This window comes from Typopeltis vanoorti, chromosome 11 (genome assembly GCF_054136105.1).
Source record: "Typopeltis vanoorti isolate ZY-2024b chromosome 11, IOZ_Tvanoo_1.0, whole genome shotgun sequence".
Classification (NCBI taxonomy): domain Eukaryota; kingdom Metazoa; phylum Arthropoda; class Arachnida; order Uropygi; family Thelyphonidae; genus Typopeltis; species Typopeltis vanoorti.
Window position 1 is genome coordinate 58,156,360 of NC_143559.1, and position 18,529 is coordinate 58,174,888.

Sequence of the window (18,529 nt, forward strand, 5' to 3'; positions counted from 1 at the left end):
ATAGATATTTTTTGATGATGTTTTGAGGGTATCCATTTTGTGATAATGTGTTGGCTATTAGTGAGAGTTCATTCTGTGTATCCTCCTCTTATATAAACTTTTTGGCTCTATGTTTCAACATGTGGATAATACTCAGTTTGTGTGACTTGTGATGGTTTGAAGTATAGTGAAGATATCTTCCAGTATCTGTGGGCTTTCTGTAAATGGATAATTTGACACTGTTAGGTTGTTTTTTTTATCAAAATATCTAAAAAATGCAGTTGGTTGTTGTTTTCTACTTCCAGAGTGAATTTTATCTTGCTATGTATTGAGTTGATTTTATCCACAAACGATTTAAGGTTGTCTAAGCTGTCTTGCCATATGATGAATATATCATCCACATATCTCCACCATGTAGATGGTTTCGGAGAGATTGCAGAGAGAATTTCTTTTTCAAGTTTTTCCATGAAAAGGTCTGCACAAGATGGTGATAGTGGGCTTCCCATTGCTAGGCCTTCTAATTGTTGGTATATGGTGTTGTTAACTTTGAAGAAATTAGATTGAAGGCAGTGTCTAAACATCTGTGTGATGTCTAGAGGAAAAAGGTCTTGGATGATGTTTATTACCTCGTCTACTGGAACATTGGTGAAAAGGGATACAACATCTAGGCTGGCTAGCATGTCAGTTGGTGCAATCGTAATGGCTTGGAGTTTATTTACAAAATGTTGACTATTCTTGATATAGGATTCTGATGATCGTCACCAACCTACTTTTTGGCAAAACATCTTGCAAACTTATTAAATAATAAAATACGATCATCAGAATCCTATATCAAGAATAGTCAACATTCTACACAGATCTTCATATAAATATGAACGTTTATATCAAGAAAGTGCTGAAGCCCTACTCCACAGACCAAATCTAAACTGCAATGATGTTCTTGCCATCCCTAAAGTATGGGAAATTGTCATAAAAAATTGTGTAAAATAATAACTTAACTGTAATTAATTTTAATTTAATTTAGTTCAATTTAATTTAATTTAAGGCCGCAACGCGCCACTGCACGCAATTTGGATTCCTTTGTACGTACGTGCCCTTTCTTTTGTCATTCCTAGTATTGCCTTACTGTACTGATGATGTCCTAAGATACCTAGGACGAAATATTTACGTAATAAAAAACCTACTACTGTGGTTCACATGTGTTAAACTTAGATATACAGCACTGATGCTATAGGTTTTGCAACTCTATGTTTGGAAATGATATAGAAAATAGACCTAACAGGGAACAATTAGATAAATTCCAAACAGTAGTATTCCTTCCTTTAAGGGAATTTCTAGAAAAGAAAACACTTTAAAATACTAATTAATTACCTCTTTAAAATGACTTCACTACTTTGTATTCTGTATAACAGGAGTATAAAGAATTGATTGCTAATATAAACTTTTATGATGGATAATCAAATCTGCAGCTAAACAATGAGGGAAAAAACATTGAAATTATGCAATTGTGAATCAATACACAAAAAAGATGAACAAGGCCATGTGCTTGGCACCCTTCACTTAGCAACAGAGAGAAAAATCATTACCCTAGACTCTGCTTCAAATGTAAATGGTTATTCTTTGAATCAGCTCATTCTCTACAGAACATTCTTAATTTAAATATATTTGCATGTAAAACATTGCTGCCCTATGTTTGGGAGAATGACATCCTGGTCACTTTTGACTGCACTATGTCAAATGTAACCAAGTTTTTTTCTTGTCCTTATTCAATTATGCTTTATTGAATAAGGCTATGGGAGCAGACCAGATACCTGGGGAAGTGTGGAAAAGTTTGGACAGTGAGGGCGTGGATATGTTATGGGATCTGATGTGTAAAATAGCCCAACAGGAAAAGATACCAGAGGAATGGAGGAAAAGTATTCTTGTCCCAATCTACAAAGGAAGAGGAGATGTTCAAGACTGTGGCAACTATAGAGGAATCAAACTGATGTCACACACATTAAAAATATGGGAAAGAGTAATTGAAGCAAGGTTACGGCAGGAAGCGAAAATTGGTGAGGAGCAGTTTGGATTTATGAGAGGAAGAGGGACAACGGATGCAATATTTGCGCTAAGGTGATTGATGGAGAAATATAGAGAGATGCAAGTGGATCTGCACATGGTGTTTATAGACCTGGAAAAGGCATACGACAGAGTGGCCAGGCAGGAGGTATGGAGGTGTATGAGGAAGAAGGGGGTGTCGGAGAAGTACGTGAGGTTGGTGAAGGAGATGTATGAGGGAACAGAAACTGAGGTCAGGTCTAGTGTCGGCATGACAGAAGGGTTCCCTATTGTCGTAGGGCTACACTAAGGGTCAGCTCTGAGCCCCTACCTCTTTGACCTGGTCACGGATGTACTAGTGGAGGATGTCAAGAAGGAGGCACCATGGAGCATGCTGTTTGCCGATGACATTGTTCTATGCGAATCATCCCGAGAGAAGCTTGAAAATACCCTGGAAGAGTGGAGAAAGGCATTGGAGGAGAGCGGCATGAAAATTAAACGGGTGAAGACTGAATATATGTCAACAGGGGGTGACGAGGATATCGTCATACGACTCCAGGGTGAAAGGCTAATTTCAGGGAAGAAATTCAAGTACCTTGGGTCGGGTGTTGAGAGGAATGGTGACCTGGAGGAGGAAATACAGCACCGAATAACATGCGGTTGGATGAATTGGAGGAAGATGAGCGGGGTCCTGTGCGACAAGAGAGTGAGTTGTAAGAGGAAAGGAAAGCTCTATAAGATGGTGGTGAGGCCGGCGATGCTCCATGGTGCGGAGACGTGGCCTATAACCAAGGCACAGGAGAGGAAGATGGAGGTAGCGGAGATGCGGATGTTGAGATGGATGAGTGATGTGACAAAGGACAGGATAAGGAATGACTACATCAGAGGGACGGTTAAGGTGGGACCAATTGGCAAGAAGATACAAGAAAGTAGGCTGAGGTGGTTTGGACATGTTGAGAGGAAGGGTGAGGAGTATGTTGGTAAACGAGTGGAGTATATGGAGTTGGAGGGAAGGAGGAAAAGAGGCAGGCCCAAGCTCAGGTGGAGGGATAAGATGACAGAGGATCTTAGGGAGAAAGGATGGAGTCCGAAGGATGCTCTGGACCGGAGAACTTGGAAGAGGAAGGTTAAAGATTGGTGCGTTGACCCCGTTTAACATGGGATAAGGCAGAGCGAAAGAAGAAAGAAGAAGAAGATTCAATTATGCTTTATTTGTTTTTGTTATCGTTAACCTTGAAGCCCAGTAACTTCCTGAAAAATATTGAATTAAAGTATTTAATGATTTTTTTTAAATCTCTTCTGTGATAAGTCATTAAAATTGTTTATTCACACACAACTAAATGCTTTGTAACCATTTAAAAAGGTAGAAAAATCATATTTCTAAAAAAGTGTGGCAAATTCATAACTATTTTAACACTATTACAACACTAAACAAAATAGCAAATTATAACAGATTATTAACTGACATTTCAGTGGGTTTCAAACCAGCATCCTCAAAGCAAAAAAACATGTTACAGTTTACATGTGACAATGTAAACAAAGCAATTCAAACTGTAAAGGACAAAGATCTAAAGTTCTGATCTGGTATCCTGTAATATTGTATAAAAGAAGTTATTACAACTGGGTAGAAGTTGATCTTACGATGGCTGTCTCCCAAATTTTTGGCAGATTACTGCAGCCATACTGTTAAAGTTAGGAGAATGCTTCATAGCCATTACTGACTCTACAAATAGTCTCTCTGACCTGTAATGACTTTTATATATAATGGTAGCAAATGTATTTATGTTTTCCACAGGAAATGTTAACAGATTTTGTCTGTCTGTAGCAGGCCATCACAATAACAGGGAACTTCATACACTTAGGATCTGTTAGAGGACAGAGTTTGTCCTTAGGAGATAAAATCAAAGTGGCTAATTTGACATGTGGTTTGAAGATTATATTTTAAGTACTCTGGCTATCTTTTCAGATGAACTCTCAGCTATATGGAATAGTGGCATTTTGTTCTTGTATTTGGAGAGTTATTACAACTGGTATTACAACTGAGTTCTGAGGAAAGTTCTGCATCATTAGAAAAAATATCCCTATATGTAAGTGTTTAGAGAATTTCATACCGTTGGGCTGGCTGATGATGTAATTGTTTAACAAAGTTATCTTATGCAGATGACAGGAATTAATCAACAACATGTGCATCAATTTGTGCTAAACTTAGCAAAAAAAAAAAAAAAAAACATAGAAACATAAAATGTTTAAAACAACTTTCAGGATAATGAAATTAAGCTACTCAAAGGCATTCAATGTGGTTCAAAACATTTAAATATGGTCAAACTTCAATTGAAGATGACGCTCTCTCTCTCTCTCTCTGAATGACCACTGACATTCCACACCCATGATTTGGTAGTTCATATCTGCAAAAAGGTATAATCAGTGAATAATCATTGAGTTACTGATTGAGAACCAACATATGAAATGAGAATCTCAGATGGATCCTGCCAATAAATTCTGAGAAGATTTGGAAATGAGGACTGCTGTAAAGTTTGTGCCGAGACTTCTCACTTAGGACTAAAATGATCACCAAGTTGCAGTTTGTCAGGAGCTCAAGATTATGTCGCTTAGGATCCAAATTTCATGAGGAGCATCATTACAGGTGACAAGACATGAGTTTACAACTAAGACCCAAAAATGAGGGTCTTACAAAGCTCAGTTATCTCACTGAACTTGTCAACTTGCAAGTTTCTGGCTCAAAAGAACATCAGTTGTATCCCACCCACCCTACTGACCAGATATGGCCACACACGACTTCTTTATTCCCTAAACTAAAGTCTACACTTATGGATGAAAGTTTCATCATGTAAATGAAACTGAACAGAATGCAACACAGCAACTCAAAGCCATTCCTTTAGAACAGTTCCAGAGATGCTTCCAAGAGTGGGAAAAATGCTGGGAACAGTGTATGAGGCAGAAGGACAATATTTGGAAGGGTATATATATTCTCACAGCAAATAAACTTTTGTATATATTTTAAAGAAATTACATCCTGGAACTTTTTTTTCGGTACTATCAAGATCGGTACTATCAACGTAAGAAGCCTGAATGGCAAAGAAATGGAGCTAGCTGAGGAATTAGATAAGTACCAGATCGACATAATAGGGGTGACTGAAACAAAAAAGACCAAAACTGGTGAGATCTTTCTGAGCAATAAATACAAAATGTTATATTCAGGCAATAACAATCAAGGAAAAGAAGGAGTAGCCATAGTATTCAACACAAAATACGAGGCTAATCTTCTTGAATGGCAGTCAGTCTCAAGTAGAGTAATGTGGGCAAATATGAGAATGGGGAACTGGACAATGAGACTTATTTGTGCCTATGGTCCCACAGAAGGTTCTACTAAGGTAGAAGTGGAGGAATTTTTTGAGGCTTTAGAAAGAGCAACTGACACAATGAAAAAGGAAAAGTTGGTCCTTGTTGGGGATCTAAATAGTAGAGTAGGAAATGATTGTGAGACATACAAAAATATTTTGGGAAAATTTGGAGAAAAGAGCAAAGCTAATAATAATGGCAAATATCTGTTGGATTTCTGCTCAGGACATGGACTGGTTATTACTAACACCATGTTCCAACATAAAAATGTGCACAAATTCACATGGAGAGAAGAGGCTAGGAATAAGAAAAGTCTCATTGACTATGTTATTGTTGATAGTGATGTTTTCTCCCTGGTGCAGGACACCAGAGTGTACAGAGGATTTGAAATTGGAAGTGATCACTATTTAGTCTTGAGCAGGATAAAATTGAATTTCATATTGAAAAGAATAACATGTAAGAAAGTTTTAAAGCGAATAAAAGTTGAGCAGCTCTCAGATGTGAGCTGTAGACTAAAATACAGAAATATTATTGAAAAGAAAATGAAAGAGTTTGAGAACAGGAATCAAACCTTGGAGATTCAGTGGCAAACTCTGAAGGAAACATTGATTGATTCTGCCAGAGAGGCATGTGGTGAGGTTGTATGCAAAGATAAAAAAATCAGAACTCCCTGGTGGACACAGGAAGTTAAAGAGGCAGTGAAGGAAAAGAAGAAAGCATATCAAAAGTTCCTGGCAAATAAGTCAGCTTTTACTCTTACAGAATACAGAGACAAATGTAAGAAAGCTAAGCAGTGTGTAAAACTAGCTAAACAAAAGTCATGGGAGGACTTTGGCAAGAATATAGAAAATAAATATCAAGAAGGTGGCAAAATATTCTGGAGGTTGTTGAAGAAGCTTAGGAATGGAGGAAAGAGTGCTGTAAAAGGAATTAGAGATGATAAAGGTGAAATGAAAACAGGAGAAAAAGATATCCTTGAAGTATGGAGTAATTACTTTGAAAAACTGCTAAATGAAACAAGCAGTGATGACAGCACAGTGATAAAAAACACTGACCAGGCATGCAGTCAGGAATACATATCCATACTTGAAGTAGAAAAAGCCATCAAAGGCTTGAAATGTGGAAAGGCAGCAGGAGTAGATGATATTCGACCAGAAATGCTGAAGTATGGTGGTATAAGAGTCTTACAGTGGCTGCACTGCATAGTTCCGAAAGCCTGGACAGAGGGACGAATTCCCGATGATTGGAGTAGAGCTCTCATAGTACCCATATATAAAAAGGGAAATAAAACTGAATGTGAGAATTACAGAGGTATTTCCCTACTGAGTGTTCCTGGCAAGATCTATGCAAGTATACTTGAGAAACGGTTGAGAAGAATTGTGGAAGAAAAGCTTGGTGAAGAACAAGCTGGATTCAGGCCAAATAGAGGCTGTCAGGATCAGATCTTCACTTTACGACAAATAGTCGAGAAAGCATGGGAATGTAACAAAGATCTGTATTTAAGTTTTGTCGATTTGGAAAAGGCATATGACAAAGTGCCAAGAGAGAAGCTATTCAATACGCTGCAGTTATATGGTGTCAATGGGGCATTATATCAAGCAATACTTAGTCTTTATTTGAGTTGTGAGTCAGCAGTTAGAATTGAAGGAAGTACAGGAAGATGGTTTAATGTTAAATCTGGTGTGAGACAAGGATGTACATTATCCCCTCTGTTATTCATTATCTATATGGATCACATTATGAAGGAATGTGGTATTAAACCTGATATCAAAATTGGAGATGTTAATGTCAGCTCTTTGCTTTATGCAGATGATGTTATACTTCTAAATAAATCCAATACAAGTCTGCAAGATTCTCTGACTAAATTGAATAGCTGTTGTAATAGATATGGTATGAAGGTCAGCAATAAAAAGACAAAGACAATGAAAATAGGCAGAATCATTGAAAATGTCAACTGTGTTGTGAATGGAGAACCTGTGGAACAAGTAAAACATTTCAGCTACTTAGGCACAATTTTTAGTGAAGATGGTAAACTAAATATAGAAATAGACAACAGAATCAGCAAAGCTGGTATCGTGGGAAGTCAATTGAATAAATTCATATGGAATAAGAAAGAAATTAGTCGGAACACAAAATTAAAAACTGTATACAAGACTGTGTTCAAACCAATTTTAACTTTTGGATCTGAGAGCTGGGTCAGAAGTAAAACACTTGACCAAAGACTAGAGACCGCAGATATGAGAGTCCTGAGAAAGATTAGAGGCGTGAACAGATGGCATCAATGGCAATATCATATTAAAAATGAGGATATTAGGAAAGAACTTGACATTGTCAGCATCCAGGAATGCGTTAGCAGAGCTAATCTCAGATGGTATGGTCACTTAAATAGAATGGGAGAGGAAAGATTAGCAAAACAAGTGTTCTCTGCCAGGTTTGCAGGAAAACGACCCAGAGGAAGACCAAGATATAGGTGGATTGATACGGTACAAAGTGCCTTAGACGATAGAAATATAAGATCTGATAATGTTGGAGTCTTGACAAGTAACAGACTGATTTGGAGGAAAATTGTAGATAGGAAGTTAGTAATGATGTAATTTTTTCATATAGTACTGTCATATCCTGTACACCCCTTGAGGGTACATGGCAGGAATTTGATGATGATGATGATGAACTTTTTTTTTTTATAGCCCACTGACTGAATTATGAACAAGTGCAACCATATTTTCTGCAACTGAAAATATGTTGTTAGGCTATTGTATTTAGTTAGATACTGCATTTAGTAAGCAGATGGCATCAATGGCAGCATCATATTAAAAATGAGAATATCAGGAAAGAACTTACCATTGTTAGCATTCAGGAATGTGTTAGGAGAGCTAATCTCAAATGGTCACTTAAACAGAATGGGAGAGGAAAGATCAGCAAAAATAAGTATTGTTTTCCAGGTTGGCAGGAAAGATCCAGAGTAAAATGTGTAGCAAAATGCTGATACAGTAAAAAGTGTTAGAAGATAAAAATATGAGATCTGATCTGATGTTGGAGGTTTTGAGCGATAACAGATTAAGCTGGAGGAAAATTTTTGATTGGAAGTTAGTAATAGTGTGACGTTTTCATGCAGTACTATCATATTCTGTACACTTCCTTCAGGCAGTGTACAGAATATGATACATACTTATCAGGAATTTGATAATGATGATGCTGTATTTAGTACGACAACTTCTTTCTGTTTATATATAAGCAGTATAGGGTCAGTGAGAAAGGTGTTTTTCATTTTATAGGGATGTTTTCATTTCAATATTTGAAAAAAATAAGATAAAACAGGTGTAGTGGGTAAAAGTGTTTATTTCCATGAACAAAAATGAATCCTATGTTTTATGAGAAAAAAAGATTGCATCTGTTTCCACTGTGACTTAGTTCACAGCTCACTGAAAGCTAATATTAGGTTTTGTTTCTATCTTTATTAGATCAAACAGATCATATCACATGAACACCCAGCTGATCCAAAAGCAACATGTGCATCAATTTCTAGTGGTTCACAGGATACAATGAACAACAATATTAATTGGGATAATCTTGATTGTATTGTATTCTTTATTATTGTATGATTGTATTCTGTGAGCTACTATGGACACAAGTTCAAGTTGTACTAGATTAGAGAACACCACATTTAAAGCTACATCAAAAGTGATGCCACTGAGAAGTTTACAGCACCTCCCAGTCATATTCTCTTTTTCCAAGTATTTCCCTTTTATTATTCCAATGGTTTGCAAGCAATTCTGCTATAAAATCAGTTTCACCATGCATGTTTAAATTACCAATATTTAAATATCAATATCCATAATGAGATATCTTCTCACTCTCTTTTCATCAGCTGGTTAACTCATAATTGAAAAACAGAGAAAATATATTTTCTATACAATCAGAATATTTATATTTTTTTTTAACATTTAAAAACAAAAAGTTTTTAAACAAAAAATGTCAAGTAACAAGAGAAATGTACAGACCTCAGCTCTTCTGCTTTGGGCTTGAAAGAAGACAGCCTCTCTATGACTGCATCTGGGACATGGATGTTCTTCAGTCCTTGGGAGTGTTGGATCATGAATGACATCAGAAACAATTTGAGTTAATTCACTGAAATGATAAAATAATTATTTATACATTTCTGAAGTATAAAATAGTTTAGTATACAATTCCTTCTAATATCTCAAGGACTTCTTGTACACATTCCGATGAAAACCAACTACAGAATTATTTTGATCTTGCATCCCTATTAATAGTTATACGAGGAGCTATCAAAAAGAAACTGGACTAGGCTAATAAAATCTTTACAACTTACCCAATTTAAATATGGACTCAATCCCTTTCAAAGTAGTCTCCTTCTCAGTTCATGTAGTGATCCCATTGTTTTCACCATGCTACAAACACTTCCTAGAAGTCTTTTTTGTTGAAGTGAATCAAGCTTGAAATTTGTCTTGGATCTCCTTAACAGTGTCCAACCGCCACTCCTTCAGGATCAATTTCATTTTTGGAAACAAAAAGAAGTCACAAGGGGCCAAATCTGGCAAGTAAGAGGATGTTGGATGACTGCCATGGTGTTGGCCACCAAAAACTCTCATGTTTTTAAGGCACTGCAAGAGGGAGTGTTGTTAAACTTTGATTAAACAGAATTCCAAAAAATTCTGAATATATTTTTTTAACAAGAAAAACAAGAAAAAAAGATTTAAAGAAAAAGGGATGAAAAAGAAGGGGGGGAGAAGGAAATTTCCTTAACAAAATGCTCGTTTCTGAGTGTGTACTTCTACCTTATAAATAAAGGAAGAAAAGGGAGTTATTTAAGCAAAGGTCAGTAATAAGGAATAATTCAAAGTTTGTCTATTAATTTAAATAAAAAAATCTATAAAATGTGTTATGCAGTATCCTGATTAGTATTGAAACTTACATGTTAGCACCATGACTGGCATTTTTCATCGCAAACAAAGGCTTGAAGGTCACGTAAACGCCAAATGAAGGAGGGATCAAAACCCCAATCAGACACGTGCACGGGCCACGTGGGGTAGCAGTGAAGAGAACTTAGCATACGCTATTGAGCAAGGGCCACGTGAGTGATGTACTCTAATTCATTGGACGAGTTACAGAGATAGCAGTAAATTGCCGATAGAGGGAAGGATACAAAAGGGTTAGCAATCCCCCCTTCGCTCTCAAATCTTTTTTTCCCATCGGTGTACGTGCAGTTCTTGGAGCGGCAGAAGGAGGTCTCGTCTTCACCGGGCAGAAGCAGCAGCCTCGGCCAGCAAAAATCCTAAGAGAGGTTATCGGAGATGAGCATATGCCTATATCCGGTGGACGAAGGCTGGCAATTGTTGGATGAAAGGCTGAAACAAAGATTCGTTCTCCTGATTATATGAAGGAAGAGTCAACTTCCCGCCTGGTCCAAATACAGCAGGAAGGTGTTAGCCATACCAGAGTAGTGCAAGCAGTTTGTATGGATCGAAAGAATATTTCCAGTATGAGCGCCGACCAGCCTGAGCAGTAGGACACTTGATTCAGCCGGAAGACGTCAGGGAACTACAAAATACTGTGTGAAAGCTTTGGTGAACGGTATCATTACAAATTCTTTATCCTTTTATGTGTATGGGTTTCAAACTTGTTATAGGAAGGGTCCGGAGACATTGGGGGACATGTGTTTCTGATAACAGGAAAGTTTAATGCTAGGACAGTAGCATGATAAGAAAAGGAATGCTTGGGATATCCTACAGAGAACTTAGTAAAATGAATTACTGAACTGGCTAAGGCATTGCATAAGGTGTAAGAGAGAGAGTTTTAGTTGATATATCATGATGTGTTATTAACGTTGAATGAATGAGCATATCGTTGAAAAAATGGAAGAAAGCGTAGTATTGAATTTTGGGGAGTAATTGTTTCCCAAGGAAGGAATATTTGTCTATGTGCAGACTGTAGAAATTTGAACACATAGGCCCACTCATGTGGGCCTATGTGTTAAATTTAAACTAATAATGATGTTCTTATATAATGAATGATTAGCGCTTAGTATGAAATTTTATATGGGTTGTAAATTATGTTTGTGTGTCAATTAAATCCATGTTAAAATTTGAGAATTTGTTTTCTGCATGATAGAATCCGATGCACTGCCTGCAAAAGGATTAGCATATGAACCTAAGCGGGGACCAAAAGGGTTAGGAGGTTTAGGCCATGATTGCAGTCCATAGATTCGATATTGTAGATTTCTGGAATTATCTCCTGATTAAGACTTCCTAACTTAATATAATTACCTAAGGTAATTCCACAGAAGTTTTCATGCAGTGTTACCTCTATCCAGGGACAACCCTTATGCTTGGAGGTACCACGTGACTTTTTGGGACAATTTTCCGAGTTCTAAATGTAAATGTTAGTGTAAAGAGAAAACGGGAACACAACAGTGTTGTCGTGGTGGAGGAGCCAATGCCACAATTCCAGTCTTTTGCAATGAACATCTTCTCTCGACTGCCTTAAAACATTGCAGTAGAGTTCTGCATTGATCATCTGATTGGGTGGGACAAATTCTCAGTGCACAATCCCCTTATTGTCAAAAACGACTATCAACATGCTCCGTCGCACTCCTGACTTGCCTTGCCTTATTCAGTCTTGGGGAATGTGGATTCTTCCATAATGACAATTGCTGTTTTTGTCTGGGTTGTAGCCATAAACCCAAGTCTCATCCCATGTGATGATCTTTGAGATGAAGGTTGGGTTATCAATTGCCTTTTGACGAAGGTCTTGACGGGCATTCACAGGGTGTTCCTTCTGGTCAGAAGTCAAGAGACAGAGAACAAACTTGGCAGTGACATGATGCATGTTCAAATTTCTCGTGATGATCATTTCAGTTGTTCCATATGAAATCCCAACTCTGGCAGCAACTTCCTGGATGGTGATGTGTCAATCTGTACAGAATATGTCAAATTTTTTCGACATTTTTTGTGGGTTGTGCTGGTGGACAGTCATCCCAACTTCTCATCATCTTCCAAGGTAGTTCTGCCCTTCTTAAAATGTGAGTGCCACTCAAAACAGCTCATGGCTTCGTTTTCATGTCTTACAAAGTGATTCAAGGGTCTCTGTGGTAATTTTCCCGTTTTACACAAAATTTTACATTTGCCCTTTGTTCTAATTTCATGTTCATGGCAAAATCGCAGAACAGCACAAACATGTGATAGGAATAACAAGTGTTACACGAGTCCAGTGCACACAGCTCAAACCAATGTTGCAGGCTGACTCAACAATATTTATGCTACTGACACCTGGCAGTGTGAGACTAACTCGATCTGTCATCAAGTATCCAGCACAGTTCAGTTTCTTTTTGATAGCACCTCAAAAGTATATGCTATTCCACAAATACAGACAATTTAATTTCACTGACTTAAAATCAGTCAGTAAGATCTGAAAATTTTGTTTAACATTTATAAATAAATTGTGAATTAACTTTAGTAAAGCATGTTATTTTAATTTATTAATGATGCCACGCTTAATTAAATATTGATATTAAAAGAATCTGGAAACATTCCTAATATGTACTGTGCCATCAGGGAATAAAAAGCAGAGAAAAACAGTACTGCACAATTTAATAATGACGGACTTCTTAGCAACAATTTTCTTCCAAAATTAATCTGTTATTTTTCAAAGTCAGATAATTCAGTCTTTAATTTTTATTTTTATTTCTATTTTTATTATTAATTTTATTATTTTTTTAAAATTTATTTTTTACAACATTTAGAAACCTTACAGACCAAACATGGAACTTCAATCCAAGCAGGGAAGAATTTTCTCATATCAGGCAAGAAAATTCTTCTACCTATGGACAAACATCCATGCCCAGAGAGGAATTAAACCTTGAAACCTACTGGATGGAGAGTGGATATGCTAACTGCTTGACCAACCAAACCAACAAATCTTCGATGAGTCTGCCATTAATGCCAACTATTCTATCTGTTCACTCAAATTGTTGGGTGGGAAGGATGTTGGTAGTTCATGGAAGTGTTTAAAAAATATTTAAATGATGCAATATTGGAATGTGTCCCTAAAGTTTCAAGAATAACTATTGTAAGAGTGAAATAGATGTGTAATTTCATTAAGCAAGATTTTTGTAAGTAAAAGATGATGTGGAAGGAACATAGTGTACATGATGATTCCAGTTATGAAAATTATTATTATACAGGCACACTTTCATCTAGTCAAAAGACTCATCATACTTCTCGTTGAACCTATTAACAGACAAAGCCCTCACAACTGACTTTAGCAACCGATTCCACTCATTCACAACTCTCCAAGCAAAAAATCTAATCCTCACATCCCTACTAACCACACCTTTATTCAACTTCCAGGGATGACTCCTTGTTCTGGTCCCTCTAGCCAAGTGCTGAAACATTTCCCTTGCATCTATCCTATAAAACCCTTTAATCAACTTAAATGTTGATATCATATCCCCTCTTTCTCCTATCAACCAACTTCTGCAATCCACATACCACAGGCCATTCACCTCTGAATCCTCTCCACCGCTTCTTCATCCCCAAGAAACCGGGGAGGGGGGGGGGGGCAGACTTCAGTAGGTTGAGCAGGACAATGATTTGAATAGGCAGGAATTGTGGGCATGTGAAAATGGCTATCAGTTCAATGTTAGTAAGTGTAATGTTACTAACATTAGTATGAGGAGCAAGCCAGAAGAGTTACAACCCTATTGTACAAAAAGCTAAATCTGAGTATGAAAAGAAGCTGACTTTGTGAGCTAAAGACAATTCAAAAGAATTTTATGATTATGTTGCAAGTAAAAGAAAGAAGAAATATGAAAGAATAACTACTGAATACAGATGGTATGTGGGTGACAGATGCAGAAGACTAATGAGTGACCATTTTGATAAAAGCTATCAACTGGTGTATGCGACGTGGAGAACATTGCTACCTCTTTACTGAATGAAGAAACTCTGGTATGTGTGTGTGTGAGGAGGAAGTACTAGAGCTGTTGCACAAACTGAATAAGAATTTGGCAATTAGGGACTGATGTGATATCATCATGAATGCTAAGAGTGTTCAGCTGAACTGGCTATTTCTTTGATCAGGCTATATAAACAAGATTCCACAGGAGTGGAAAGAATATATGGTAATCCCATTGCACAAGGGTGGTGCAAAGACTGATATATATCCAACTATCGACCTATCTGTATCTCTGGACTAGTGGTGAAGATTTTGGAAAAATTGGTTCGAGTAAAAATACAGAAATGGGTTGAGAGAAAATCTATATTTTGCAGTGAACAGTATGGGTCTGCTAATGGAAGGTCATGTTTGAGCAACTTGCTCACATTCTATATTTTTGGATTTGCTAAGGCTTTTGGCAGAATACAGCATGGAAGACTGTTGCATAAATTGGAGAATATGGTATTGGATTTGATTAGAAAATATTAGTGTGGATAAGAAATCAGCTGATCAACAGATATCAAAAAGTGTTATATAGGGCATGTGAGTCTGCAAGATTTAAGGTAACCAACCAATGATGTGTTTCAAGTATCAGTCCTTGGTCCATCCTTATTCAATCTATACATTAATCACATTGAAAAAGAATTTGAAAGAAGATATACAAGTATTTTTTGATGATGCAAAGATAGACAAAGATGGGTAATCAGGAATGCAGCTGATATACAGTATATATACATTTTGCAGTATACAGATATCCTGCAAAATGATCTGAATAGACTGGAATTGGGGAGCATGTGAAAATAGATACCAGTTCAATGTTAGTAAGTGTAAAGTTACTAATATTGGTGGGAAGAAACTGATCAGGATAGGGATCTTGGAGTTTTAGCAGATAAAAAGTTGAAGTTCGAGGGCCACATAACAAAGATTGCAAATAACTCAGAGGATAATTGCTATGCTAAAACAAATCTTGACCACACTGGGACTATTATGCACAGGATAGTGTTTAAAATGATATAAGAATTGTGGAATGCAGATTATGAAGATAGATTGAGAATTTGTAGACTGCAGCCACTAGTAAACAGGAGGAGGAGGAATAATATCACTGATACTTACAAACTTCTGAAAAGATCATACAGGATATCAGCAGATGAAATGTTTCATGTCATGGAGAAAGGATGAGAGGGCATCCTTGGAAGCTGAGAATGAATGAATGCTGTCAAGAAGGGAGCAAGAGCTAGATTTTTCTCTCATAGAGTGGTGAATGATTGGAATGGAATACCACTGGAGGTGGTGACTGCAGGTAGTGTGAATGAATTCAAGAAGAGGTAGGACAGTTGGTGCAGGTAATATGTGGCTTCCCTTGATAAGTCAAGGACTCCAAAGGAGTCATTGACTTATCAAGGGAATTATCAAGAGACCTTTGGAGGTCTCTCATAATAATAAAATAGTTTGAATAGCTTGTATGTACTGCCAGTTTGATATTTTGGACAATTTCTCTATTCCATAAAAATTTCCACATTTACCCATCTTCAGTAAAAATTATATTTAAATAGCTGAAATAATTTGATATTTAAGAATGATGATACTGTTATCCATATTCATGCCTATTTTTATGGTTTCATCTTTTTTTATTGTCAATTTTCATACTAAGTTTGTTACAGCAGTTACCGAATTTACTTGGAGTCCTGAACACTTAAAGAGATTTATTCAGGGATATAACATCATCTTTATAAAGTAAAGAGTTGACTCTTTTTTCCAAACTTTCTGAAACTCATTTCTGTATGCATCTCATCTCCTACTCTGCTATTTAAGGCTTTTCCTTTATGCCCACTGCCCTCTCTTCACTCTGGTACCTGCAGGCAGGCCCAGTGCAAGGAAGGGGCAGAATGGGCAAATGCCACAAGCAGAAAAGTTTATGTTACAATTATACTGGAGGCAGAAAAAATTATAAGTATATATAAATTTAATAAGATAATTATATTTTATTCTAATTATATAAGCCCCAAATAATAATTTTTATTTTGATAATCCCTGGGACCAGTACTGTCGACAGGGTGTAGTATAGAAGCAGCCTACCTCATGGCTCAGCTTAACACTAGGGCACTCGCATCTGATCTGACAGATACGTGCTAATTGCTCACATGAATATTCTTTAACCTATCTATTGTATAGATTGAAGGTCATGAGCAGCTGTGTGCGAGTATATTACGAGTGCTATTTTGCACTTTTGTTGCTGTCAGTTTGGTTTAACACGTGTCATGCAAAAATTTGTGATATTTGGCCCTGCGGAGGCCCCGGAGATACTTGCTAATCGACAGATATTTTATTGTATAGGTTGAAGGTCATGACTAGCTGCGCGTGCATATGTTACGAGTGATATTATGCACTTTTTTTTTGCTATCAGTTTGGTTGAACACTTTTTTTTGTAAAGGTTTGTGATATTTCCTAAATAGTATCTGAGAGATACTGCGAGCTCCGATGCCAGTATAGCTCATAAATATAAATGGTCAGATTATTCATATGCTGAACAACAATGTGAAAATACGGTGCAGAATATTTATTAGAAATCTCTTAATGCAGTTAATGTCAGAACAAATAAAAAGGCGTTCAGAAATCTCTACATGTCTGAATAGGCCTTTACACCTGAAACTTCAATTTCAGACACAATTTGAAGGAAATTCTAATGACAACATAGATATGGCTCCCTCGACAAACAGAAAAAGAAAAAGATGTTTTATGTGCTATGCACCCAAAACGAGTCGCTTATCAAAATATTTTTGCAAGCATTGTAAAAAGTATTATGTTTTCAGCATAGCAATATTGTTTGCGATGATGACTGATATGACAGTTTTGTAAATTCAACTATTGAAGATTCTGATTAATGTTAAATGCATTTGTTTAGTTTTATTTTCTTTCATTATCGATGTTTGCATTATTTTGTAACAAACATTTTTATTCTTTATATTTCTTTGTTTCAATAATTTCTAGATTGTAACTGAAAATAAATAAACCATCATGTATTACTGAAATAGAGAGCCAAAGGCTTATTTAGCATACATGTCCTCTAGAACAGCGCTTCCCAAACTGTGGGCCACAGTTCCCTTGGGGGGCCACAAGTTTTGTTGAGGGATCTGTGAAATAATGAAAACAAATTTTAAATGTTTTAAGACTAAGTAGTTTTTTTTTTTTAATCTTAAAAGAAACGCATCTAATTTTTATTATTTCTTTTATGTTTTTTTTTATATTTTCATGAAAAAATCACACAATGGTGTTTGTTCACAAATTCTGCTTCCTGCGTATTTCGGTGCTTAATGAATATTAGTAAATATATGTTTATTCATATAGTTTCATTTCAAAGGTATTGATAAGAAGCACAAAAAAAGCTTACAAACACAAAATCTGGAATATAAACTGTATTAAATATAAATACAATAAATATTATAATAATATATGTCTGTATTACGATTTTTTTCCCGATGGGGGCCGTGAAATATTTTAATTTTTCCAAGGGGGGGGCGGCGGCTTTACATCCATAAGTTTGGGAAGCACTGCTCTAGAAGATGTGTTTTACATTTATTGAAAATACTAAGGAAAGTGGTCTGGGGCTTGCTCAACTTTTACTACGAGTTGCCCATAAGGCACTACTTATGCTTGCATCCGCCGAAACTTTTAGTTTCTATATATTCGGCATGAAACTCTTGTAGTTTCTATATTCGGCTATGAAATAATGTTGGATTCAATATTCACTTAATTTGTACCATTATGTATTATATTTGCAGTGTTTTTTCTTTATGTTTTTTGCATTTTACTACATGCTAGTAATGAATATATCTCTCAGATATACTGCGTTGTACGCTGCAAAATTACCACTGCGAGCTCCCGAGTGTTAATGGAGGGCACTCGTTCAGCCGTATTACGGCAAAGATATTTTACAAAATTACAGCATTTAGTTTACTAAATAAAAAAAAGGCACCATTTCTCATTGACAGTTAAATATGTGCTTATTATATTTTATTAATAAAAAAATTATAGTCATACATATTAAAACTAAACATTTTAGAACCCACTTATTAGATACTAAAGGAAACAACCCTTAAAGTATCATATAATGTGAATCTCAAAATTTTATAGTCTATATATATATTAAATTATATTATGCATGAATTCTCCTGACTTCCTGCAGTAAACTATATGC

At 36.3% G+C, this 18,529-nt stretch overlaps 1 protein-coding gene across 1 annotated transcript in view; it reads right to left on the reverse strand.

The window, feature by feature from the left end:
- Window positions 1-18,529, reverse strand: part of Polr2I (RNA polymerase II subunit RpII15) — an 86,627-nt gene that overhangs the window by 41,047 nt on the left and 27,051 nt on the right. Inside the window, exon 5 of the mRNA XM_090400037.1 lies at window positions 9,381-9,507. Coding sequence (XP_090256163.1) covers window positions 9,381-9,507 — 127 coding nt within the window. The remainder of the gene's footprint in view (window positions 1-9,380; window positions 9,508-18,529) is intronic.